Source organism: Chiloscyllium plagiosum, unplaced genomic scaffold (assembly GCF_037043375.1).
Source record: "Chiloscyllium plagiosum isolate Xiang-an unplaced genomic scaffold, Cpla_swu_hap1 HiC_scaffold_19, whole genome shotgun sequence".
Classification (NCBI taxonomy): Eukaryota; Metazoa; Chordata; class Chondrichthyes; order Orectolobiformes; family Hemiscylliidae; genus Chiloscyllium; species Chiloscyllium plagiosum.
In genome coordinates, this window is record NW_028270157.1 from 14,688,277 (window position 1) to 14,714,966 (window position 26,690).

A 26,690-nucleotide genomic window follows, 5' to 3' on the forward strand; every position below is an offset into this window, starting at 1 on the left:
TTATTTTAATACTTCATCTCCTTTGAAATAAAGCCCAACAGTACATTTGCCTTCCCTATTATCCACTGAATGTGGATGCTGGTTTTAAGTGATTCACTTCAGGATGTTCAAACTCTTTTCTGTTGTAGCTTTCTGGAGAATTTCTCCATCTAAATAACATTCAGCTTCTCTATGCTTTCTGCCAAAGGCATAACCTAATTTTTCAAAATTACGTTCCACCTGTCAAGTGTTTGCCCACTCACTTAAACCTGTTTAGAGGCCTGAGAGTTTTTGCATTCCCACATTAGTGTGTCATCTTCTGACTTGCCGATGGTACGTTCACTGCCAGGTCAATAAAATAAATCAGTTCCAGCACCAATTCCTATGGCATTCCACTAGTTACATCCTGAATATGTCCTGTTATCCCAACTCTCTTAGTTAGACAATCCCCTATCCAGGTGAACACACAACCCCAACACCATGGCTCTTATCTGGCCTTGTGTGCAGTACCTTTTGGAAATCCAAATCTTCTAGCTCTCTTTTATCAATGCTGCCTGTTATCTCTTCAAGAGCTGTATTAGATTTGTTCAGCGTGATTTAGTCTTCATAAATCATCTACTGACACTGCTTGATGTTATACATCTGAATGTTCAATTATATCCCTCACATTCAATTTTTGAATAAGAACATAGGTACAGGCCAGACAAACCTCTTTGTGACTGAATACTATCATGGCTGATCAGATACTTCCTTTTACTCACAATTTTACCATAACCCTTTACATTACACACAACATTTTAGCAATCTCAAAAATCCTCCACAGTCCTCTGGGTTACAGATCTCATCGTAGCCAAATAGTTCTTTTTTAAACATTGAAACGTTTTACATTTCATTTTACCTGCAGAAGCTTTTACAGTCCATGTTTTGCTAAATTGAATTCATATTCTAGTCTTGCTCAACAATTTCTTGCTCCTTTGTCATAGTCTAAAAGCTTCCCAATCCTGAGATTTATTACCATTTCCGTCTACTTTATAAACCAATTTAATCTTACACATCCATAACTTTATCAGCTACAATTGACTGTTTTTGAATGTTTGCACTCAGAGCAAATCTGCAAATGCGGCATTATAAATCACCATGAAATAGCCACTTTTAGTTGGAAGGGGAAGCGTGAGAAATTCACTGCAAATTATGCTGAACAAACCAATTACACAGAGCGAGCTCCAACCTGTGAATTGTGTGGGACAGAAACACCAGCTTCCTTACTCTCAAAAACAATTTATTATACACCTGTTTTATTAAAAGGGTACATCTAGTGAAATTACTTATCTGAATTACAAAAGGAGCAACATGATTCAATATGAAAATAAGATACTGCCCAGTAAGTTCTGACAGTAATAAATCAGACACACAGCGGCCAATGACATCAGCTTCCTGCATGTATCCACACAAAACCCAACAACTCTTGTACAAAACAAAAGTACTTTGTAACTGTGATACATTATAAAGATTCAGTTTTTTAAAACTGGTAAATAAGAAATGATCCTTCAGGTGGGGTCAGAAACTGGATTTCTTGGTCACACCCCAGGAACCTGTCAAAGCATCTACAACTATTCAGAAGAATATAATACAAGAGCAGCTCGAGATCATCCTCTTCGGTCAGCCAGCCATTCAACTGCTCTTATCTTTTCCAATTCTTTTTTCCTTTCTTTCAGCCAGTTATCTTGTTATCACGGAGATTGATATGTTTCTAGGTCATCAGTGGTTGCCATCAGGAGAACTGTATGGGCTGTACGCCCGAAATCTGCCAGAGCCAAAGGGAAGTCAGTCAGTTCCACTAAGAACAGAGTTTCAAACAGACGGCTCATTTTAAAAAAAAAAGCTCGCAAACAGTCAATTGTAAAACTGAACTGAATTCAAACAGAGTAAACATCCAGTAAACAGTGCTAGAAAGCCTGAAGCAAAATCAAAAATATGGAGAAACACAGTGGGTCAGACAACAGCAACTTGTATTTATATAGGGCCTTTAATCACCCCAATGTGCTTCAACAACATTTGACAATGAATCATATAATGAGCAACCAGGGCAAATATCTAAATGCTTGGTCAAAGATGTAGGTTTGAAGAGATGCAGAAATTAGGTGGTGTCCGGGGGATAGGGTTTAAAGATTTTATAAAGTATTATAGGTTTATACAGTGGATAGAAATGGTAACAGTCTAAAAGCTTCCCAATCAGACTTATGACAAAGGCTCTCAATGCTCAAGAGGTCAAAATTGGAGGGGCAAAGGTATCTCAGAGAATTGTGGGACTGAAGGGAATTAGAGAAGAGGGGTAAGGTCCTGGATGGATTTGAAAATAAGGCTGAGGAATTTAAAATTGCTTCAGTGAAAGTCACAGATCAGCACACACAGGATTGATGTGTAAAAGTGAAACCTTCCTTTAGTTTCGTCCACGGAAAAGACATTAATCTATCTTTTCTCTTTACACTCCATATTCTTACCTTTTCAAACACTAATATCTGCAGTGGAAGAGATACAGATTTCTAACAACAATGATGGTCATGAAAATTAGATTAAAAGAATCAAATTTTGGAAAACAAAATTAAACTGTGTTCTAAATTTCTACAGAAGTCATGATGAGAACAATGGGAGAAATTTAATTTTAACAAGGAGTTAAAAATTGCTGGCTATCAACCAATATTCAATTAGCTCACAGCTTGTCTGTACCTCTGTTCCATTAATCTGCCCCAGCACTATATCCCTCAATACCCTTCCCTTACAAAATCTCTTTCAATTAATCCCCAGCCTCAACATCTTTTAATTATAGGGTAGGAGAATGACAGTTCTAAGTTTTTACTGCATTTCGCAAAGACCTCATGCCTCCAGATATAACCCCCTGGAGGTTCAGACTCTCCCTTATTCAGAGATATTAAAATAAAGCAACTCACTGAAACTCCACCAACTGCAATGAGTGACAGTAGGGCACACACCAGACCAGACCCTGGACCTACAACTTTCATAGAGAACTACATAAACTGCATTTACTGCTTGCCTTACCAATTAGCTGGTGGTATTTACAAATCACAAACTATTTTTAAAATTATAGTCACATCAACAACTCTGCAGATTTAAAGAGAAAATAGAAGTAAGAGTAGGCCATTCAGCACTACAAACCTTCTCTGTCATTCAATATAACCTTGACTCATCATCTAACCCAATCCCCTGCTCCTGCTCTCTCCTACCCTTTGATCCGTTCAGCCCTAAAAACTACATCGATTTCCTTCTGGAAAACATTCAACATTTTGACCTCAACCACTTTCTGTTGTAAAGAATTCCTCAGGTTCACCTCTCTCTGGATGAAGAAATTTCTCCTCATTTCAGGCCTAAATGGCATACCTTGCATCCTTAAGTATGACCCCTTGTTCTGCAATTTCAACCTTGATAGCTAGTTTGCTATCAAGCCACAAACTGCATTTACTTTAAAACGTACGTTTATATACTTAAAGAACATAATGGTTCAATGAGAGTACTTTCACGTCAGAAGATAGTTGGTTTCTGCACATTATCTAGGCTGACACGCCTATTGCAGTACTGTCAGATAAGATTCTTTCAAAGGACATATTAGCATGAGGATGTCACACTAAATCGATGAGCAGTAGATCGCTCTCCAGTGTCCTGGCAAAAACGCCAACTGGTCATTATCATCTTGCTGAGTGTAAACTGGCTGCTGCATTTTCTACTATTGTGACTTTATTTCAAGAGTATACCAGTGGCCATAAATCCCTTTGCAATTTCATGAACTGGTGAAGGGCACAAGAGAAATTCGAGAGAAGTGTTTGCTGGGGAAAGGGAAGGGGGGCAGTGGGACTGACTGGTCAATTCTTTCAGAGAGCCAGTACACACACAATTGGCCGAATAGCTGCCTTTTGTACTGGATGATTCTATGATTTAACTCCATGATTTAAAGAGAATAAATCAAACCAAGGAAATGAGGAACAATGTTGTAAACTACAAACAGCCATTACTGCTGCATTAAAATAAGTTTGAGTATTGAAGAGAGGAGCACTCACCTGTTGATAAGATGTGGTATAAACCATAACGTTTTGTGGTGGACCATCTGTAGTGATTAATCCTGTTGTCAACTGATTAGCTGTTGATAGCAATAAGAAGTGTATGAAAAATTCTGAAAAGTGGTTGTTTTTTTAGCAGCCAAACTGAAATTAATATTGTGCATTAAACAAAAACACACACTAGATCGAGCAATTCTCTCCCAGAATTTAATATTCAGGACCTGCAATCTACAGGAGACCCTTCAAGCAGAGGCTACACCACAAACTCAGAAGGTACTTTACGATATTTAGAAACTTTTAGAAAACAAAAATTTCAATAAACTTTTCTAAGAAACTAAAACATAGATTTAAAATAAAATATTCTAAGAAACTATGAAACAAAGATTTCAGATAAAAGTTTCTAAGAAACTATAGCTGCATAACGGACACCTTGGAATTTAAAAAAAATGTTCAGTGGAACATGTTCCTGACCAGAAGAACATCATATAACATTAGATTAGATTAGATTACTTACAGTGTGGAAACAGGCCCTTCAGCCCAACAAGTCCACAGCGACCCACCAAAGCACAACTCACCCTGACCTATTCCCCTACATTTACCCCTTCACCTAACACTACGGGCAATTTAGCATAGCCAATTCACCTAACCTGCACATTTTTAGACTGTGGGAGGAAACCGGAGCACCCGGAGGAAACCCACACAGACATGGGGAGAATGTGCAAACTTCACACAGTCAGTCGCCTGAGGCTGGAATTAAACCGGATCTCTGGTGCTGTGAGGCAGTAGTGCTAACCACTGTGCCACCGTGCTGCCCATAACATGAAGCTTACAGCACAGAAACTGGTCATTTGCCCCAAGACCTCTGTGCAAGTCACTTAGCTTATGTATGAGCCACATCTCACCATATTTTACAACCATATCATGCTTAAAATCAACTGAAGTTTGGAAATCAGGAACCGAAAACAAAGTATTTTCGGTAGCATGGTTGATTAACAGTACTTTACTGTTTTTATTAATTTCATTCCCCCCCCCCCCACCCTCTTCCCTTGATTTAAAATTTAACAGAGGAGGGATGTATGACAATTGAATGCAGTTTTCGTCCTTCAGGGAGAGGAGACTGAGGGGCAATCTGAAGGACCAGTTTAGAATGAAGGATCTGGATAGTAGAGCAACTATTGCTGGAGGGTAAAAAAACCAGAGGCTGCAGATTTAAGGAGATTGGCAAAAAAGGAAACATGCTTTATAAGCAGCTCGTGGTTAGATCTGGGAATGCACTGCCTGAGACTGCAGTTGCAGCGGATTCAACCATGGCTTTGAAAAGGGCATGGCAATAACTACCTGATGGGGGAGAAAAATGGAGGTGACGGGGCAAAGTGAAACACTGGGACCAACTGAGCTGCTCTTGCAAAATGCCAGTCATGATGGGCTGAAGGACCACTTTCTATGCTGAAGTCATTTAATAATTAGGGAAAACTAGAGATAGCACTGTAAAGGGCAAAAATAACTCCCAGAATCACTCTATGTCCCAATTTTCCAACAGCATTAAAGACAAATCACTATTCTCACTACTGTCCATTAGTAGTGGAAGCAGTCCCTGGTAAATCCAGTTGTCATTACTTCAAGGAAGGTTAGGAGTCCAGATCCTTTGACATCCAACAATCTGGTCTGCACCTGCAGAAAATCTCCACGAAGAAGAATATAGCTTCCAAGGACAAGTTCGGAGAAATCATCTCCTTCACCTGAGGAATATCTTGTCAAACCTGCCCTTGTGCTCCAGGACTATCACTTGTCCCTTCATCTATCTAGGTCCCACTCTTTGCAAACCTCACAAGCTCTTCAACATCACTTGTTGAAACCTGCATCATTTAGAACATAGAAAAGTACAGCACAGAACAGGCCCTTTGGCCCACGATGTTGTGCCAAGGTTTAATCCTAATGCAAAATGTAGTACCTTGACCTACGCACCCCTCAACTCACTGCTATCCATGTGCGTGTCCAGCAGTCGCTTAAATGTTCCCAATGACTCTGCTTCCACCACCACAGCTGGCAACGCATTCCGTGCATTCACAACTCTCTGTGTAAAGAACCTACCTCTGACGTCTCCTTTATACCTTCCTTCTAATATCTTCAAACTATGACTCCTCGTACCAGTCAATCCTGCCCTGGGAAAAAGTCTCTGGCTATTGACTGTATCTATTCCACTCTATTTTGTACACCTCGATCAGGTTTCCTCTCTTCCTCCTCCTCTCCAATTACTTTCCAAATGCATTTTCTGTTAAAGTTACTGTATAATGCAAGTTGAATAATAGCAACACATTGTAGACAGATGGGTTAGACAGCAAGATTGTAGGTATTTTGTCATTAAGGTGGCCTTCTGAAGTGACCAATCTTTGTTTGAAATAATTTATTCCAGTTCCTCCTTGTTCCAATAGATAGTGTAGAATAAAAGTTTGTTTTAATAAGAAGAACTCAATGGTCAAATGCAGCACTTACAGAAAGTTTCTTCTGTGAGCTCCTCGCCCAGGCCATCTGTGCCTCCACCTGTTGATGTGTTTAATCCTTTCTCCCCCTTCATTGCCTGCACAATTCAATTCAGTTTTAATTTTTATTTTAATGAAAAATGCAATTGGTAAAAAAAAAGGTTTACTTTCTAAAAGTGTGCTAGCAAGGGTTCAGTACTCTCTTCACAACAACTTGCATTTATATAGCACCTTTAATGTGGTTAAAACATCCCAAGGCGCTTCACAGTAGTGCTACGGAACAACACTTAACACTGATCCAGGTAGAGAGAGATTAGACACATGATCCCAAAACTTAGTCAAAAAGTTCAGTTTTCAGGACTTTGTTGAAGGAGAAGAGAGAGCCAGAGGTTTAGGAGGAGAAATCTAGAACACCAGGACTCAGACAGCTGATGGCATGGCTGCCAATGATGGAACAATTATAACCAGGCGATGCACAAGGGGCCCAGACTGGAGGACAGCCGAGATCGGAGAGGAGTGAGGTCACAAGAGAAAATAAAACGAGAATAGGAGAATTTTTGGACATGTTCAATCAGTGAGGTGCCACAGTGATGGACTGAAGGACCATGGGTCTGTGTTTACACTTCCTACACAGCTCATTTCAGATGGGTTGATCATGACAGTTTAAAGCAGGCAGCTCACTACCGGGTTGCTAAAATCAGAAAGAAGCATATTTTTCTTTTGTAGGCTGATAGCACAAACACTCCAAGAGGAGTGTGGTAGCCCGCTTCCTCATAAATCAAATGCAGAGAAGCTAATTATTTACCAGCAAACCAACAATGGACACTACTACTTGATACTCCCTTTCTATGTAATGCAAAAGTGAAAGCAGTTTCACCTCTCTGAACTTTTGCAGGTAGAGTTTTAAAGGTTCCACGTAACTATCGAAGCCTAATGTAGACATGGCAAAAAGGATATCTTCGCCGTTGATGGTTTTGCGTTTCTCTTGATGACATCGCTCACTAGCCTCAGACGTTATAAAGCTGATAAACTCACTCACGCACTCTTGAACGCATTCTTTTGCATCTTTAGCGATCTAGTCAAAGACAACTTCGTTAGGAATACTGAGAGACAGTGACACTGCAACTTCACATCAATGCTTTTTATAAAATGTCTGTAATGTATAGTTCAGTCAAGCACAGGAAGTCATGATCTCTAGAATAACTTCATAGGATTTTATTGGCTTTGGAGTGCTTTGAACTGGATTGAAGGAAGGATGTGCAAAAAAGAGTAAGTGCTTTCTTTATGAATGATGAAAAAACAATGCACTTAATAACTTAAGCTCAAATAATAATCTTTTCTGTTTCAGAGCAGTTTCCCCTTTGTGTTCAAAGCATAATTCAGCATCGAGGGATTGTTGGAGATGTCAAATTGAGACTCCACTCCCTATTCAAGCAAACCTACCACAAAAACTTTCAGAGAGAGAGAGAGAATTCTCCTGGCATCTCGGCTTACAGAAATCAACAACTTGCTCATTCATCTGATTTGGTTTGATTTATGATTGTTACATGTACTGAGATACAGTTAAAAGTATTGTTTTGCTTGCTATCCGGGCAAATCATACCTTACAGATGTACAGAGTAACAGAACAGTCCTTCATGGGAGTTTGCTGTGTACAAATTATCTAGCCCATGGTTTGCCAATAGTAATAGCGACTGCACTTCAAAAATGCTTAATTGCATTTGGATCACTCTGGTGTCACATAAATGCAAAGATACAATCCCAGTCAGGGAAGGTACCCAATGTCAGCAGTGTTGTCAGTAAGGGAGAATTGTCACTTCAATTCATCAACAAACTAACCCCAAGTTGAAATGCACTTACTAGCTTCTAGTATTGCTGCAGACAGAGAGTGCACATCAATCTAACTAGCACAATTAATTCTTGCATAGTTCATATTTCATCAAGAGATGCCCCTTCGAAGATGATTATTTTTGAATGTAAAAAACAGAGTCCATGGATCTTCCAAGAATAACAATGTTATTAGTTTTATTTATGCTATATTTTATTGCGCAACAGCTTGGATTGATGTTATGCTTTAAACTTCGAGACCCTGTGGATAGGGTAAGTAGGCAAAGTCTTTTCCTTGGGGTTGGGGAGTCCAGAACTAGAGGGCATAGGTTTAGGGTGAGAGGGGAAAGATATAAAAGAGACCTAAGGGGCAACTTTTTCACGCAGAAGGTGGTATGTATATGGAATGAGCTACCAGAGGAAGTGGTGGAGGCTCGCACAATTGCAACATTTAAGAGGCATTTGGATGGGTATATGAATAGGAAGGGTTTGGAGGAATATGGGCCAGGTGCTGGCAAGTGGAGCTAGATTGGGTTGGGATATCTGGTAGGCATGGACAAGTTGGGCCGAAGGGTATGTTCCCATACTGTACGTCTCTATGACTCTAATGACCCACTGTGCTTCAAAAATCAGAAGGAAATCAAACACCAAATCAGGAAGGGTGGGGTTAGGAAGGACAATGGGAAGCTTGTTGAAAGTTTTTTAAAAAGGTGATGTTCAAGGAAAGAACACCAGAGAATGCATTCTGGCCACTAAAGGGACAAAGGCAGGTGAAGAAATCCATTTGCCGGCTAGAATGAAAGGAATGGACTGTTTTAGGAAAGACTTACGCATGGGACTGCAGAGGTAGGAGACACCAAAGCATAATCCAACCATGAAACCAAGGAGTATTTGAAAGAAGTTAGGTGGGTAGCAATGAATGTAGTGTAGCGAAGTGTTTGCAAGAGATTCATGTTGAAATTAATGTGAATTGAAGGAATACTAAAAGGGCAAATTACTATTTAAATTGGAGGCAAAAAATGGACACATGGGAGCAGCATGTAATGAGAAAGGCAAATATAATCCTAGCATTTATTGCAAAAGGACTGGATTATAAAAGTAAAGAAGTGTTGCTACAATTATATAAAGGTGTTGGCGAGATGACATCTGGAATACTGTGTCGAGTTTTGGTCTCTATGCTTGAAGGATGTCATGGCACTGGAGGCGGCTCAGAGGTGGTTCACCGGGTTGATCCCAGGGATAAAAGGACTGCCGTACAAGGAGCAGTTGAAGATCCCGGGCTTGTATTCGCTAGAGTTCAGAAGAATGAGGGGGATCTGATTGAGAAATTTAAAATGCTAAAGGGAACTGATAAGGTAGGGAGGGTTCTTCGTGTGGGACAGTCTTGAACAAGATGTCATTGATATACAGCAAGAGGGACTAGGTTCAAATCTGAGGTGAGGAGAAACTACTTCTCTCAGTGGGTTGTGAATCTGTGGAAATCACTGTACCGGACAGAATCAATCAACAGATTTAAGAAAGAAAGAGACAGACGTCTGATGAAAAGCAGAATGAAGAGTAGTCGGGATAAGGTGGGAATGTGGAATTGAGACCAGGATAATATCAATGGTGATCATGCTAAATGATGGAACAGGTTCGAAGGGCTGAATTGCCTACTCCCACTCCTAATTCTTATGTTCCTACATTATGTGAAACAAACAATGTAAGGAAGCTCTATTGTGGTGACAGTCCATGGTCTGACAAGATTCCCAAGGATGAGTGGGATATCACAGTTACAATGTTTGAGACAGTCACTGGGAATGGGAGTCATGATTTGGAGATGCAGGTGTTGGACTGGGGTGTACAAAGTTAAAAATGTCACAACACCAGGTTATAGTCCAACAGGTTTAATTGGAAGCACTAGCTTTTGGAGCAGTGATCCTTCATCAGGTGGTAAATGTTTTGCTATAAATTCTGTGTCTTACAATTGTGTACTCCACAACCACCTGATGAAGGAGCGGCGCTCCAAAAGCTAGTGCTTCCAATTAAACCTGTTGGACTATAACCTGGTGTTGTGTGATTTTTAACTGGGAATGGGGAAAGGGAACGAATCACAATCACAGCATTTGGAATGAATGACAAAGACTTTAGTCTTTAGGACATTGAGCTTAAAGAAGTTGTGATCTTTCCAAGACATCAAATGAATGTAACATCACAAGGATAATTCAGGAACAGGGTGAGGGGGCAGAAACAGGCCAAGAGCTGAAGGTCATCCACATGTGAAAATTGGCTTTTCAATAATGTCAGTGAGCAGGAGGTGGATGACCATAAAACTGTAGATATAGGAGCAGAACTTGGCCATTTGGCCCACTGAGTCTGCTTTGCCACAGATGATATTTATCTCAACCCCATTCTCCTGTCTTCTCCCTGTAACCATTAATCACCTTACTAATCAAGAACCTATCTATCTCTGTCTGAAATACACTCAATGATTTGCTCTCCACAGCCTTCAGTGTCAATGAGTTCCATAGATTAACCACCCTCTGGCTGAAGAAATTCTTCCTCATCTCAGTTCGAAAGGGTCACCCCTTCATGGAGATAGTGCCCTTGGGTTCTAGTCTCTCCTACATGTGGAAACATCATGTCCAGTCCATCCAGGCCCTTCAGTGTTTTGTAAGCTTCAATCAGATCCCCCCCTCATCCTTCTAAACTCCACTGGGTATGGCCCCCAAGTTCTCAAATGTTCCTCATGATAATCCCTTATCTTCAGGATCATTCTTGTAAACTTGCTCTGGACCCCGTCCAAGATCAGCATGCATTTCTTGGATTCAGAACCCAAAACAACACTCAATGTTCCAAATGCATCTGACCATAACCTTATGCAGCCTCAGAAATACATCTCTGCTCTTGTATTGTCGCCCTCTCAAAAGGAATGCTAACTTTGTACTTACCTTGCTAACTGAAACCTCCATGTTAGCCTTAAGAGAATCCTGAACTAGGGCTCCAACCTCTTCGTGCTTCACAGTTTTGAAGCTTTTCCCCATTAAGAAAATATCTACACCTCTATCTTCCTACCAAAGTGTATCATCCTCCCCTTTGAGAAAGCCATGCTGATTCAGCCCTATTTTGCCACGCACTTCCAAAGTATTCCACAATTTCATCCTTAATTGTGGACTCTCAAATCTTACCAATGGCCAAGGTTGGTTAACTGGCCTATAGTTTCCCATCTTCTGCCTCCCTCAAGAGGACTGTTTATTTTAGCCATTTGCCAGTCCTCTGGCACCCTGCCTGATTCTCAATTCCTGAAAAATCATCACCAATACCTCGGCAATCTCAGTTATCTCTTTCAGAAACTTAGGGTGTAATCCATCTGGTCAATGTGATTTATGCGCCTTCAGACCTTTCAGGTTCCTAATCGCCACCTTAGTGGTGGCCATTATGCTCACCTCTGCCCTGACTCTCTAGTGCTGGTGCCTTCCACCATGAAAAACAATGCAAGGTACCTATTTAGTTCCTTTGCTACTTCTTTGCTCCTCATTACTACTTCTCCAGCCTTACTTTTCAGCAGTCTAGTATTCACTCTTGCCTCTCTCTCTCTCTCTTAGACGTTTATATATTTTTTATAAGACGGTGAAATCTTTTTACATAAGCTAGCTTACTGTCATTTCATCAACTCCCTCTGCTGGCTTTTAAAAAGCTTTCCAACCATCTGGCTTCTCACTCATTTTCACCATATTGTATGCTTTTTCTCTGATGTGATGTTGTCCCTGACTCATGGCAGATAAGAAAGGAAGGAGTGCGCCTGAGACAGATCCATGGAAACCGGAAAGTAACAACGGCTTTCATCTGTTGTAAGAAAATTGTTTCTGAGCAATTTGCATTCAACTGTTGCTTTTACTCTCAGAATATTTTAAGTGCTACGAGAAAGTGAGGACTGCAGATGCTGGAGATCAGAGTCAAGAGTGTGGTGCTGGAAAAGCACAGCAGGTCAGGCAGCATCTGAGGAGCAAGAGAATCGACATTTCAGTCAGGAACCCTTCATCAGAAATGAGGCTCCTTAAATGCTGTCTGATGGGATTTACAAGCAAATGACAATGGGTATGAATTTAATTTGAAAATTATCATTGAAACAAAAAATAACTTGTTGGTTGTGTCAGGAACGTCACAAACAGTGAATTACTCTGAAGTACAATTTGCTCGGTTGGAAATATTCTAGTTGAAATCTCACTGATCAAAACTTTAATCATCAGCACTTCCAGTTATCTCAAGATGATCAGGTGACATGCAAGTTATGACCTTCATGATGTTGTTCAGAGCAAGATTGAGGATACAATGTTTAACTCTAACAGAAGTATTCTGCTACACAATACGATGCAATAACTGGACCATTCTTGCTATTTCCATTGCAGTTCGTTAATTTTAATCTTCAGTCTATTCAAATTTACAGCTGTTTTGCTTTAACCCAAACAAGAGCAACAGGAAATAAGTAGGATGATTACAGGAAGGGCTTACTCGAGAGTTTTAGCATCAAGCAATAAAGTTTATGCACTACCTTCCCTGTTGCGGGTACAGCTGATTTCATTATCCGGGCAACATTGGCAATCGGAAGATAGATGTCTTGTTCCCTGTAGGACTCTTTGGAGCCATTTGTGTCATCATGGTCACCAAGCCCCTCATCAGCATCTCCTGCAACAAAACAGATTATTACAGAATTCCGCAAAAAATAAGCAAAACAAGTTTCACAGCAAAAAGGTGCACTGGAAACTGAGTCAGACATCTCATCGAATCCTTAAATGAGCTATCCAATTAGCTCCGCTCCTTTGCTGTTTCCCAGTATTCTGAAATATTTTCCTTTTCATGTACACACGCTGCTGCATTTTGAAGGATTCTGTTGAATCTCCTTCCGTTACCTTTCCAGCTGCGATGAAGTATTACCGCCTATAATGGCACCTATTTTATTTGCAGACTCAAAGGCTATATTGGTTCCCCTCAAACTGGTGGGGATCATACTATATTGGGTACGTGGTTCCCCTTAATCGTGTTTTAGATAGGTTGCCTTCACCTCCGAAGACCAAGAGGTACCTCCCTGCCCATCTCACATTTATTGGGATGGTTTTCCCCCATTGGCTTTAATTAAAGGGCACCAAATTAGACGGATTAAGAACAATACCGGAAATTGTCGCCAATGATACTGCAAATGCCCTGACGAATACCATGCTGGTGGTCGTGATCAGGACAGTAGCCCTTCAGAATCGTTTGGCCTTGGACTTTCTACTAGCTAAGGAGGGCGGCGTTTGTGCCTTTGTAGGAAAGGAATGTTGTTCCTTTATTCCTGATAGATCCGCCAGTGTCACTGATCTCTCCAGACATTACCCAAGAGGTTCAGAAACTCAGAGATATAGATTTTGAAGACTGCATTGGCGCCACCTCGTGCTCCCGCGAGGAGGTTGAGCAATTCATCAACTTCACCAACACATTCCACCCTGACCTTAAATTTACCTGGACCATCTCTGACACCTCCCTCCCCTTCCTGGACCTCTCCATCTCCATTAATGACAACCGACTTGACACTGACATTTTTTTTACAAACCCACCGACTCCCACAGCTACCTGGATTACACCTCTTCCCACCCTACCTCTTGCAAAAATGCCATCCCATATTCCCAATTCCTCCACCTCCGCCGTATCTGCTCCCAGGAGGACCAGTTCCATCACAGAACACACCGGGTGGCCTCCTTCTTTAGAGACCGCAATTTCCCTTCCCACGTGGTTAAAGATGCCCTCCAACGCATCTCGTCTACATCCCGCACCTCCGCCCTCAGACTCCACCCCTCCAACCGTAAGAAGGACAGAACGCCCCTGGTGCTCAACTTCCACCCTACCAATCTTCGCATAAACCAAATCATCCGCCGACATTTCCGCCACCTCCAAACAGACCCCACCACCAGGAATATATTTCCCTCCCCACCCCTTTCCACCTTCCACAAAGACCGTTCCCTCCGTGACTACTTGGTCAGATCCACACCCCCCTACAACCCACCCTCCCATCCTGGCACTTTCCCCTACCACCGCAGGAACTGTAAAACCTGCGCCCACACCTCCTCCCTCACCTCTATCCAAGGCCCTAAAGGAGCCTTCCACATCCATCAAAGTTTTACTTGCACATCCACTAATATCATTTATTGTATCCGTTGCTCCCGATGCGGTCTCCTCTACATTGGGGAGACTGGGCGCCTCCTAGCAGAGCGCTTTAGGGAACATCTCCGGGACACCCGCACCAATCAACCACACCACCCCGTGGCCCAACATTTCAACTCCCCCTCCCACTCTGCCGAGGACATGGAGGTCCTGGGCCTCCTTCACCGCCACTCCCTCACCACCAGATGCCCGGAGGAAGAACGCCTCATCTTCCGCCTCGGAACACTTCAACCCCAGGGCATCAATGTGGACTTCAACAGTTTCCTCATTTCCCCTTCCCCCACCTCACCCTAGTTCTAAACTTCCAGCTCAGCACTGTCCCCGTGACTTGTCCGGACTTGTCCTACCTGCCTATCTCCTTTTCCACCTATCCACTCCACCCTCTCCTCCCTGACCTATTACCTTCATCCCCTCCCTCACTCACCTATTGTACTCTATGCTACTTTCTCCCCACCCCCACCCTCCTCTAGCTTATCCCTCCACGCTTCAGGCTCTCTGCCTTTATTCCTGATGAAGGGCTTTTGCCCGAAACGTCGATTTCGAAGCTCCTTGGATGCTGCCTGAACTGCTGTGCTCTTCCAGCACCACTAATCCAGAATCTGGTTTCCAGCATCTGCAGTCATTGTTTTTACCTCATATGAATTATGCTGCCTCTTCACTAAGAATTGGAGATCATTTATTAGCATATTCTAGGTCGTATTTGATTGATAATCTAGTCTTTTTCTATTGATCTCTCAGCCGGCTTGATAACAATAAAAGAGTGCTATTTTACAACCTACGAGTGGTCCAAGAATTTCTAAGTTCTCAGCTGGATCACATGCTACTGCATCAAAGATTGTCATCTTCCCTCTGGTTTTCTTGTCAATCATGTTCGATCCAATGTCAGTAGCCTGACTCTTGTCAAGAGATAGTTTTCCCCCAGCTACTCCAACATCATTAAATGTGATCGCCCCAATTTAAATCTCTCCTGCATCTTCCCTGTTCAAAGGGGTCAACCCCAGTTTCTTTAATTGCTGTACAAAACCAATGTTCCCTCATCCCTGGTATCACTCTGATGTGAATCCCTGCTGCAACCTCTCTCGGGCCTCAATTTACTTCTACACATTTGATCTGTGTACAAGCCTTCATTCATTTCACTGTATACAAGACGGTTAATATTTAAGCTCGAGCTTGGTGTCATTAAATGAAAAGACATCTACTCCAAGCCAACCATTCCTTTGAAAACGCATTCTCTCACAGATTAGTATGTCATTTATTCCCCACATTACCCTTCAGGACCAGTTTACTACAGTTCCAAAGGATTCACTGGGATAATTGTGAATTTCGGACTTATGACTCTTGATGACAGGACAAAGTCTTCCAGCACTAATGTTAGTTCAAACCCACTACATTCACTGGAGAGGGAACTTCTATCACTATTGCTGGATCATAAATCACTTTAAAAACAAAATCACCTTAACCACCTGTGATTAAATCACTGGGCAAATTATTAGTTCCTTCTCAAAATGTTCAGTGGATCCGCAGTATAACACGCAGCTCCCAAATATTCGGTCTCACATCGTTATATGAACAATACACCTCTGCGGTAAACTGATCTCGATTTTATATTCTGTATGACTTTAAACAGAAGCAATTTCCTGGGCACTGGCTGTCACTGCATTGGCATCTGTATAACAGCAACAGATCATGGATTTTCACTGAATCCAAGCACTCTTGCCTTGGAGTCACATCTCATTGCAGAGACACAAGCATCAGGGCTAACACTGAGGAGGAAGGTGGTGAAAGGACACGTTATAACTTCTGAGATGGCATGGGAAGTTGCCATGCAGGAGGGTGGAGATAGGGGATAAGGAAATGATAGATGTGTTGGAGGAGTGAACCAGGACGGTCCCTGCAGAATGCTGACAATGGAGGAGAGGGTAAGGTGGTATCATGCAAGTGTTTTTGACACATCTTTATGCAGTGGCAAAACACTAACCCATACCTTCATGAGACTGTAACACGTAGTGACTTCCACTAATGTAGTCACCTGCAATTCCTAACTGTGAAGCATCTGTCGTGGAACTGTCACCATCCATCTGAAATATTGAGAATTGCTGAGTCAGAAATAGTTACACCAAAATGTTTTTACGGTCGATTCATAAAATAAATTCAGGTTTCTGCATGCAACTGAATACTTGATCTGATTTATTTGTGGAATAGCATTGTATCCATGTGCACCTTATTTATACAACACAACTCACCATTATAATCTTGAACAACACAAAATACAAGCTTTTAATGACTGGGAGAGTCAAGCAATGGAGTAAATTTATTAAATAGAAAGACTTTATTTTATTTATATAGCACCTTTCACAATACCTGTAGACCTCAATGCTTTACAGCCAATTTGGAAGTGTAGTCACTCTCATAAAGTAGTTATCATGACTATCAATTTGCACAAACAGTAATGTGATCACGGCCAGACCATCCTTTTCTGTGATCTTGGTGAGGGATAAGGTCAGTCAGCTCGTCCTTCTTCAAACATGTAAATATCCTTAAAATATCCTTATGGCTGCAAACCTAAGCATAAGATACAAATCAGGAAACAAACCGGAGTGTTGTCACATCATTCCGCCATGCGCTTAACTTTATGATTTCACTGTATGATTTGCAGGGCTCAACTGGTTTTCAAAATGAGTGTGTTTAAAAAATGACTTAAAAGCACAGATATTTTATAAAAGCAATATATTCTCCAGATCTGTTGAGTTTCTGTAGCGTTTTGTGTTTGTTGTAGATATTTTATAGTTGAGTTTATAATAAGTTTACTGAATGAAGAGCATCAAACTTGTTTTAACTGACTGCATGCTTTAAATGGGAGGAACAGAGGTTATTACACAGCAAGAGTCAGGTACGCAAAGTAGGACAGGAAGCAGTAACTATCCAGGAAAACTGATTAAACAAATGTTGATAAAAACAGAAAAGATTTGGAAACAAGCTGTTACATACACTAACAGTTTAGGCAATGAACAGATTTGGAGATTCTCATGAAGAGCGAGTTTTGAGAAGATTTATTGCTCAGGTTGGGGTTCTGGATGTAGGTTTGCTCACTGACCTTGAAGGTTCATTTCGTCACCATACTAGGTAACATCTTCAGTGGGACTCCGGGCCAAGCACTGCTGATAATTCCTATTTTCTATTTATATGTTTGGGTTTGTGTTGGTGATTTCATTTCCTGTGATGTCATTTCCTGTCCTTTTTCTCAGGGTGTGGTAGATGGGGTCTAGCTTGATGTGTTTGTTGATAGAGTTCTCACTAGTATCCTTATATATGGATAAGGACGGACACCACTTCGACTGGGACAACACATCCATCCTAGGACAAGCCAAACAGAGGCACGCACGAGAATTCCTAGAAGCATGGCATTCCAACCGGAACTCTATCAACAAACTCCATACAGACAGTCGCCCGAGGCTGCGATTGAACCCTGGTGCTGTGAGGCAGCAGTGCTAACCACTGAGCCACTGTTCTTGGTGGGGAAGGTGACCATTGACTACAACACATAGTTATATGGGATTGAGTACTTTCCTTACATAAATGTAAATGTGGCCTTGGTTTAATGTTTCACCTCAAACATGCCACCTCCAAAAATGCAACACTCCCCCCGCCAGGTCTGTGATGAAATATCAGACCTAAGTTATGGTCGAGTTCTTAAAAAAAACAAAAGAAAATGAATGGACATCTCGTATGTTAAACATTGAATCCAATATATTTTAAATACTTTTTTAAAAAACACAAATGTTAATTGCGCCCCTGCACTGGTCAGAACAGCTTCAGACCAAAGTCAGAAAATTAAGATGATTCATAAAAGTTGAATAACATGCATGTTAAAACATCAACATCTACACCAACTAAGCTGCAATGCTGGGATTTCCTTCTCTGTATTTGTTGTCAGATATATCAATTCACTTGCTTGGAAATTGCTTGTGAAGCTTTGTTTGGATCCAGCACAAACTATCCCTATTAACTCGATTAGAAACTAAGTATAAAAATCTATTCTTAAAAGTCAAGTGACTACACAATTTGTAGCCATTCACAGAAATCACCATAATTGTTGATAAGCAAGAAGAACATCACTGGGAGTAGGTCATTCAGCCCTGAGCCTGCTCTGCCATTTAATATCATTTTATGTTGCCATCTAAGCTTCAACTCCACTTTCCTGCACACTCCCCATAACCCTTTAACCCGTTGCTCATTAGAAGCTACATATCAAGCATTTCCGAATGACTGATTGCTATGAAATTGTTTTCTAACCTACAAAGACTTCACGGGGCTCCTGTGGTGTAGTCATGGTGTTCCTAAATCTGGACCAGAAAGCACAGGTTGAAGACCCCACACGCCCTGAAAGGGCTTCATAATGCCTGAATAAACAGGTTTTTAAAAATCTATTCAAATTATGAATTCTTTAGGAAGAATGATGGCTACATCATCCGCATTCACTATTATTAGTCAAAATTAGAGCGGTGCTGGAAAAGTACAGCAGGTCAGGCAGCATCCGAGGAGCAGGAAAATCAACGTTTCGGGCAAAAGCCCTTCATCAGGAAAGGTCATCTCCGTCAACACCATTTTCCTGTGCTATTCCCATATTCTTTGATGTCATTAACATGCAGAAATCTTTCAGCCTATGTCAATGACTGAATTACCACAACCCTCTGGGGTCGAGAACCTCAAACACTGACTACCCTCTGAGTGAAGAAATCCAGGCTCAACATAGTCCTGAATGGCTGGGCCATTATTCTGAAGCCACGTCCCCTGTTTCTTTCAGCTGACTGCTTGCTGCAGGTTAGTTTGCCGTGATGGATGAACAGGAACGCCCAGTCACCTGTGAACAGTAACACTTCTGAATCTCTCACCATGAACAGTATATTGTACATCCGTGCCTTCCATCAAAGTGGATAACCTTACTAATCCATATCATATTCCATCTACCATATTCTAGTCCCCTAACTCAGCCTGTCTGTCCCTCAGCTTATCTGATGCTGAAACTCTCAAGTATACTACTTGCCTCTGGACGTATTTTAAGATGCTGCCTATGAAAAGTCTCTGCAAGATGAATGCCATTTTATCAGATTCACATTAATCAAATTAATCTTTAATTCAGAAAATTGAAACTCTCGAACAACATAAGTCATTATTTGTAGTAAGCACGCTATGACAAACAGTAGAATCTTCAGAAGTGCTTCTTTGGCAGGAGTGTCTCTAACAACACGGTTGCAAGACCCCAGCAACTTCCTGTGCTCTTCTAAAACTGAGAGAAGCTGCCACAACATTCAGGCACTCCTCCAGCTGGGTTCACATAGCCAGTCATCTGCAACTAGCAAAAGAAAGCAGGTGCATCCGATCCATTTCTCTGGATTAGAGGGGCTGGAAGAGCACAGCAGTTTAGGCAGCACCCGAGCAGTAAAATCGACGTTTCGGGCAAAAGCCCTTCATCAGGGATCCATTTCTCTGCCAATTTACAAGACAGAAACAGACCACTCTGCCCAAGTTACTCATACTGCCCACCCCCTTCACCTCCCTCACACCCCGGTGTGTATCCTTCCATTTCTTCATCCTTTATGTGCATCTATGCTGGTTGCCTCCACCAGTCTACATTTTCGCCACTGTCTGGATAAACAATAAATTTTCTGTTTGATTTATATGTCAGACAATCACAAACCATAAATCAATTCTAACTCAGTTTGAAGTATCACAGAAACCTTATGGCGGAGGAAGTCATTTGGCCATTGTGTCTGCGCCAGCTCTTCAAATCGTTACCTAGTGCCAATCTCCTGTTTCTTTCCCCATATGCTTGCACATCACTTTTATCCAAATAATCATCCAATTCTCTCTTGAATATCTCAATTGAACCTGCTTCTGCCATACTTCCAGCAGTGCATTCCTGAGTGTGTGAAAAAGGCTTTTTTTTTGTTTAAAATCACTCATCTCCCAGAATTGGATTTAACATTGAGGATTCAGAAGGGTTTGATGAGGAACCGCACATTAGGTTACTTAATAAGATGAGTCTCCAATGTGTTGGAGTGTAATGTTAAAAGATTAGATTATACTATCTCTCTGGACATTAATGTAATGTTAAAGGGTTAAACTGTACTGTCTTTCTCCAAGAAACTGAACAGTCTGGAAGTGGATGAGGGCGACATTCTGTCTCATAGATGGCATGCAGGAATGTGGCTGACTATCCATTGTAATCCACACTTCACCTGGGCAGCCATTTACTACTATTATACTGCTATTATCAAATTAAACTCTCGTTCAGTCCCTTCCACTCAGAAATGCTTTCATAGCCATCCACCAGCCAATCAAATTTGTTTGCATCATAATCCCCCGATACTGAAGTATATCACGCCTACATTGTCCAGGGAGGTAGCGGAGCCAGAACCTGTTTGCAGGGCTGTCCCGAAGCTAGGGCATATCACACCTACATTGTCTTGGGGAATCACGGAATCAGGAAATTGTCTACATAACATGATTTGGGCATTTACTTTTACATTATCTCTGAGGATGATCTCATCCTACCATTGTACCTGGGGTAACATGTGGTTATGGGCAGGTGGGGGGTGGCCAGAGTGCCTGTGAGCATTACCAACTGACCTGTATAAAGGAGATGTGGTTTCTTTGTTCAAGGCCTCTTTGACTCGACCTTGCATGCCTGCGAAGAGGGTCAAAGGAGGTCACCTAGTTTGTACTGGCTTTAATAAACTTTAACTGTTTTCAGAAGTTGGTGTGTGCAAATTGCATCTCGTGTGTGAAAGCTCAGGAAAAGAACCTAACAGGAGGTGGTATATTAACATGGATAGAGGATTGACTAACTGAAGGCAGAATAACCGGGGCATTTTCAGGATAGCAACCTGTAAGTAACGACTTTGATAAGCAAAAAGTGAATGCACTATTACCAAGTTTGCAGAAGACAAAAATAGATGGGAAGGCATGTGGTGAGGATGACACAAAGAATCTACAGAGGGATGCAGATAAGTTAAGCAAGCAGCAAAAAGCTTGACAGAGTGTGGGAAAACGAGAGGTTATGCACTTTGATGGCACGGTGACTCAGTGGTTAGCCCTGCTGCCTCACAGCACCAGAACCTGGGTTTGATTCCACCCTCAGGCTACTGTCTTTGTGAAATTTGCACGTTCTCCCTATGTCTGCATGGGTTTCCTCCAGGTGCTCCAGTTTCCTCCCACAATCCCAGAGGTGGGGTTGCAGGGATTTGTGGGGAGGGGAAGCGACCTGGTGGATTGGTGTGGATTCGATGGACCAAATGTTCTGCTTCCACATTGTAGGGATTCAATGAAGAATACAGAAGTTGAATATTATTTAAATAGAGAAAGAAACTAAAAGCTATAGCAGCAGGATTTGGGCGTCCTCATACATAAATCACAAAGTTTGAGCAACTTCAGTACGTAATAAGGAAGACAAACAGGCTATCGACCTTTATTTCAAAGGGAATGGACTATAAAAATAGGGAGGTCTTGCTAAAACTAGTTTTAACTTGTCAAGAAGGAAACCCATAAGTTCATTGGTTAATAACAGCTGCTGACTGGACTATTACTTTCAGATTGCAGATAAATAAGAAAAATTATTTACAGACTACAGACTAAAAGAACAGTAGGACAAATAAATTAATAACCAAATAAATAAAATCGAGACACAACGCCAGGGGATGTGTTGTACCCACATGATGTGGGAGCTGGTGGATCCCAGTGAGGTTCAGAGTGACCAGATTTGGATCAAGTGTTGGCTGCGGGTCAGAGTTGGTGAGCTGAAGTCTGAGCTTCAAACACTGACACATCAGGGAGGGGTGAAGGGTTACCTGGATGCTGTGTTTCAGGAGGCAGTCCCAAAGGCCGTGCTGCCTGCCTGGTGTTCAGGATCTCTCAGCTGGGCTGCAGAGTTCCTCAGGGAGAGAGGGGAAGATCCAGTTGTTGTGGTCCGCGTGGGTACCAATGATTTAGGTTGGAGGAGAAAAGAAGCTCTGCTGAGGGAATACCAGCAGCTAGGGGCTAAATCAGACAAAGCAGAACCAAAAAAGTAATGATCTCCAGATGACTATCTGAACCATAAACTAATTGGCACAGGGTTAATAGATTAAAGAGGTAAACACTTGGCTCAAAGATTGGTGTAAGAGGAATGGATTTAAATTCATGGGATATTGGCACCGGTACAGAAACAGAAGAGATCGATCCCCCACCATCCCAATGAACATTTCCTTCTCAACCATCTTTTCAATAAACAATTAGCCACCCTATTCACATTATTGCCAGTTGTAGGACATTGTTGAGTGAGCACGGAGACCAGTTTACAGTGTTAATAGTAATTCATACTCTTTGGAACACTGGGAGGTTGTAAAATCTACTAATAAAATTTAAGTTCCTACTTGTGCCCCATCATGTAGCCTGTAACAAAATGTTTGCAAATGTAAATTCACAAAAGACCATCAGATCAGTTTCTCCATCTCTACCCTCGATACACCTGCAACCAAACTTTAGTTGAGTTTTCAGACACATGAACCACAAATGCAGCAATTCCATCAAAACACAGCCTTCTGTTCTACTGAAGGTGTTCTGCGATACCACTCCCACCTGTCAAACAGCAGCAGAGTCTTCAGCACTTTATCTAAGCTGACACCCAGGTGTATTACTGCAAGACTGTTTGAGATTACTTGTTTCAGAAGTGACATTAAAGTAAGATCCCAACTACTCTTTGAGTACACCAAAAAAGATCCCATCGCGACTTTGAGGAACAATTCTTGCTGACAACCCAACAAATATTTGCCTTTAAACCAGCAGAGAAAAGAATTTGGTACCCTGGGTGCAAATTGGTTTCTGTATGTGTTTTTATTCCCCTGTATTTCTTGTTACAACAGTGACTGTATTTCAAAAACGACTCCCACTTCATATGTTAGCAATAATCAAACAGATGATACTTTTGACACACGAATTAATTATTCCCATTATGGTGAGTTATTTCATTTAAATAAAAGCATCTAGGAATTTCCAAGCACAAATACATAACGTCTGGCAGCACAACAGGTTAAATAACCCAATCGAGAAAATGTAGCACAAAAATATTAATAGTTAACACATCTTCACACACATTCATTTCCATTAACTTAGTTAAAAGCAAAATACTCTGGATGCTGAAAGTTTGAAGCAAAAACATTAGGTGCTGGAGAGATCAAAAGGTACGGCAGCATTGCTGGACAAGAATTAATGTTGAGACAAATATAACCTTCAGAATAGTTGCAAAGTAGTCACTGGTATGACGTTAACTTTATTGCTCTGCAGATGCTGCCGGACCTAGGTTTCTCCAGCACTTTGAATATTAAGTAATTGCTCGATACCTCCTTCCACCAGCCATACAGCTTGAAATTTAAGTCACTTCTAAACACTCTTTCCCGGTCAGAAGTAACATTATAACCACTATACTATAGATAACAAATGGTATGCAAAATATTGGCAAGAAAAGCAGACAATGGTGGACAGGTGAGTATTGGGGAAGAATATGATGGCAGGGGAAGGAGTGGGGTAGAAGGGAGAGTCTGGGGAGTAGGGTAGAGGAATGTGGGTGTCGAATGGGGGAGGGGAGTGTGGGGTCAAATCGGGGAAGGGGAGTGTAGGGTCGAATGGGGGAAGGGGAGTGTGGGGTCGAATGGGGGGGAAGAGAGCGTGGGGTCGAATGGGGGGGGGAAGAGAGCGTGGGGACGAATGGGGGAAGGGGAGTGTAGGGTCAAATGGGGGAAGGGGAGCGTGGGGTCGAATGGGGGAAGGGGAGCGTGGGGTCGAATGGGGGGGGAGGAGAGCATGGGGACGAATGGGGGAGGGGAGCGTGGGGACAAATGGGGGAGGGGAGTGTGGGGACAAATGGGGGAGGGGAGCGTGGGGACAAATGGGGGAGTGTGGTTTCAATTGGGGAGGGGAGTGTGGGGTAGAAAGGGGGAGGAGAGCATGGGGACAAATGGGGGAGCGTGGGGTCAAATGGGGAGGGGAGTGTGGGGACAAATGGGGGGAGGGGAGTGTGGGGACAATTGGGGAAGTGTGGGGGGTGGGGCCAGGAAGGTTGTGGGAGAGTGTTGTAGGGGGGGGGGGGGTGAAGAGAGGGGGGAGTCTGGGGAAGAGCGTATGGGGGGGTGGGGAAGAGCGTATGGGGGGGTGGGGAAGAGTGTGTGGGGGGTGGGGAAGAGTGTGTGGGGGGTGGGGAAGTGTGTGGGGGGGGTGGGGAAGTGTGTGGGGGGGGGAATGTGTGGGGGGGGTGGGGAGTGTGTGGGGGTGGGGAGTGTGTGGGGGGGTGGGGTGTGTGTGTGGGGGGGTGGGGTGTGTGTGTGGGGGGGTGGGGTGTGTGTGTGGGGGGGTGGGGTGTGTGTGTGGGGGGGGTGGGGTGTGTGTGGGGGGGGGTGGGGTGTGTGTGGGGGGGTGGGGTGTGTGTGTGGGGGGGTGGGGTGTGTGTGGGGGGGTGGGGTGTGTGTGTGGGGGGGTGGGGTGTGTGAGAGGGGGGGTGGGGTGTGTGTGGGGGGGTGGGGTGTGTGTGGGGGGGTGGGGTGTGTGTGGGGGGGTGGGGTGTGTGTGTGGGGGGTGGGGTGTGTGTGTGGGGGGGTGGGGTGTGTGTGTGGGGGGGGTGGGGTGTGTGTGGGGGGGTGGGGTGTGTGGTGGAGGGGTGGGGTGTGTGGTGGAGGGGTGGGGTGTGTGGTGGAGGGGTGGGGAATGTGTGTGTGGGGGGTGGGGAGTGGGGGGTGGGGAGTGGGTGGGGGGGTGGGGAGTGTGTGTGGGGGGGTGGGGAGTGTGTGTGGGGGGGTGGGGAGTGTGTGTGGGGGTGTGGGGAGTGTGTGTGGGGGTGTGGGGAGTGTGTGTGGGGGTGTGGGGAGTGTGTGTGGGGGTGTGGGGAGTGTGTGTGTGGGGGGTGGCGAGTGTGTGTGGGGGGTGTGTGTGTGGGGGGGGTGGGGAGTGTGTGTGGGGGGGGTGGGGAGTGTGTGTGGGGGGGTGGGGAATGTGTGTGGGGGGGTGGGGAATGTGTGTGTGGGGTGGGGAATGTGTGTGGGGGGTGGGGAATGTGTGTGGGGGGGTGGGGAATGTGTGTGTGTGTGGGGGGGTCTGTACCACCGACCATCCTCGGTGTCCCACAGCAGCCCCCGGGGGGGGGGGGGGGGGGGGAATGTGATGATTCACAAACAAAGGCCCCTCCGCCGGGAGCCCCCTGCCCCAGCCCCTGCCCCACTGCCCGTGTCCCTGAGGAGGGGGGACACGGTGCTGGGGGAATGCAGCCCCGCGGCAGGGCGGGCGGATAGGCCGAGGCCTCGGGCTCGGAGTGCGGCTCCAGGCCGAGAGGCTGCAGGCGGGTCGGCCCTGGGAGCGGGGTTGGTTGGCGGGCGGGCGGTCGGTCGCGCGGGCTGCGGGCGGGCGGGAAGCTGCAGCGATCGGTAGCGAATCATTGGCCGAGCCGGGGACAAACCTTATTGAAGCGCTGCCGGAGCCCTGGTTGGTTAGTTGCAGAGGCGGCTGTGGTTGGACAAAATGGCTGCGAAGGAGCCAGTCCCAGCGCGGAGCTGCACTTCCAGGATCCACCGCTCCTCCCGCCGCCTCCGCCAGCCCGGCCATTCCGGCTCCTCCCCAACTCCCTGCGGGCCCGCCTCCCGCCTCCCGTCCCCATCCCCCCACACCGAGCCCGCCCCCTCAGCCCGGAGCCCCGCCTCCAGGCCGCTCGCTCGCTCCCTCCCTCTCTCTCCCGCCCACCGGATCCTCACCGCGGAGCTCCGTCTCGAGGCTGCTCCCTCGCCTCCACAGCCCCTTCACTTTGCCCCAGCTCGGAGCTCTACATCCAGATCCTCTGGCCTCGGACCTCAGCTCGAAGTTGCAGTTTATTTTCTCATTTCCCCCAGCTCGGAGCTGTGGAGTCCAGGCTTCATTTTGAATTGTCCTCTGTGTCCCCAGCTCGGAGCTTCAGTCCTGGATCACCCTCTGTGTCCTCAGCTCGGAGCTTCAGTCTGGGGTCACCCTCTGTGTCCTCAGCTCGGAGCTTCAGTCTGGGATCACCTTATGTATCCCCAGCTCGGAGCTTCAGTCCTGGATCACCCTCTGTGTCCTCAGCTCGGAGCTTCAGTCCGAGATCACCCTCTGTGTCCCCAGCTCG

At 44.0% G+C, this 26,690-nt stretch overlaps 1 protein-coding gene across 2 annotated transcripts; it reads right to left on the reverse strand.

Moving 5' to 3' along the window:
* Positions 1 to 1,241: 1,241 nt before the first annotated feature.
* Positions 1,242 to 26,135, reverse strand: LOC122559839 (nuclear transcription factor Y subunit beta-like). Of its 2 annotated transcripts, none has more exons than XM_043709942.2 (7): positions 26,013 to 26,135; positions 16,518 to 16,611; positions 12,888 to 13,021; positions 7,407 to 7,604; positions 6,543 to 6,627; positions 4,050 to 4,129; positions 1,242 to 1,783 (listed from the first exon to the last, which is right to left on the reverse strand). In XM_043709942.2, the coding sequence occupies exons 2-7, from the start codon at positions 16,609 to 16,611 to the stop codon at positions 1,751 to 1,753; spliced, it is 624 nt and encodes a 207-aa protein (XP_043565877.1). In that variant the 5' UTR covers positions 26,013 to 26,135; the 3' UTR covers positions 1,242 to 1,750. The 2 variants fall into 2 exon arrangements, with proteins under 2 accessions (XP_043565877.1, XP_087853161.1); XM_087997035.1 differs by lacking the exon at positions 26,013 to 26,135 and adding an exon at positions 16,895 to 17,073.
* Between the last annotated feature and the right edge of the window lie 555 nt (positions 26,136 to 26,690).

Coding starts and splice junctions, on each gene's coding strand:
- LOC122559839 (XM_043709942.2), bottom strand. CDS start 16,611: ATGGATGGTGACAGTTCCACGACAGATGCTTCACAGTTAGGAATTGCA. Junction 7,605..12,887: donor CTGTACCCGCAACAGGGAAG/GTAGTGCATAAA, acceptor GTCTTTGACTAG/ATCGCTAAAGATGCAAAAGA. Junction 1,784..4,049: donor ATACCACATCTTATCAACAG/GTGAGTGCTCCT, acceptor TGGCTCTGGCAG/ATTTCGGGCGTACAGCCCAT.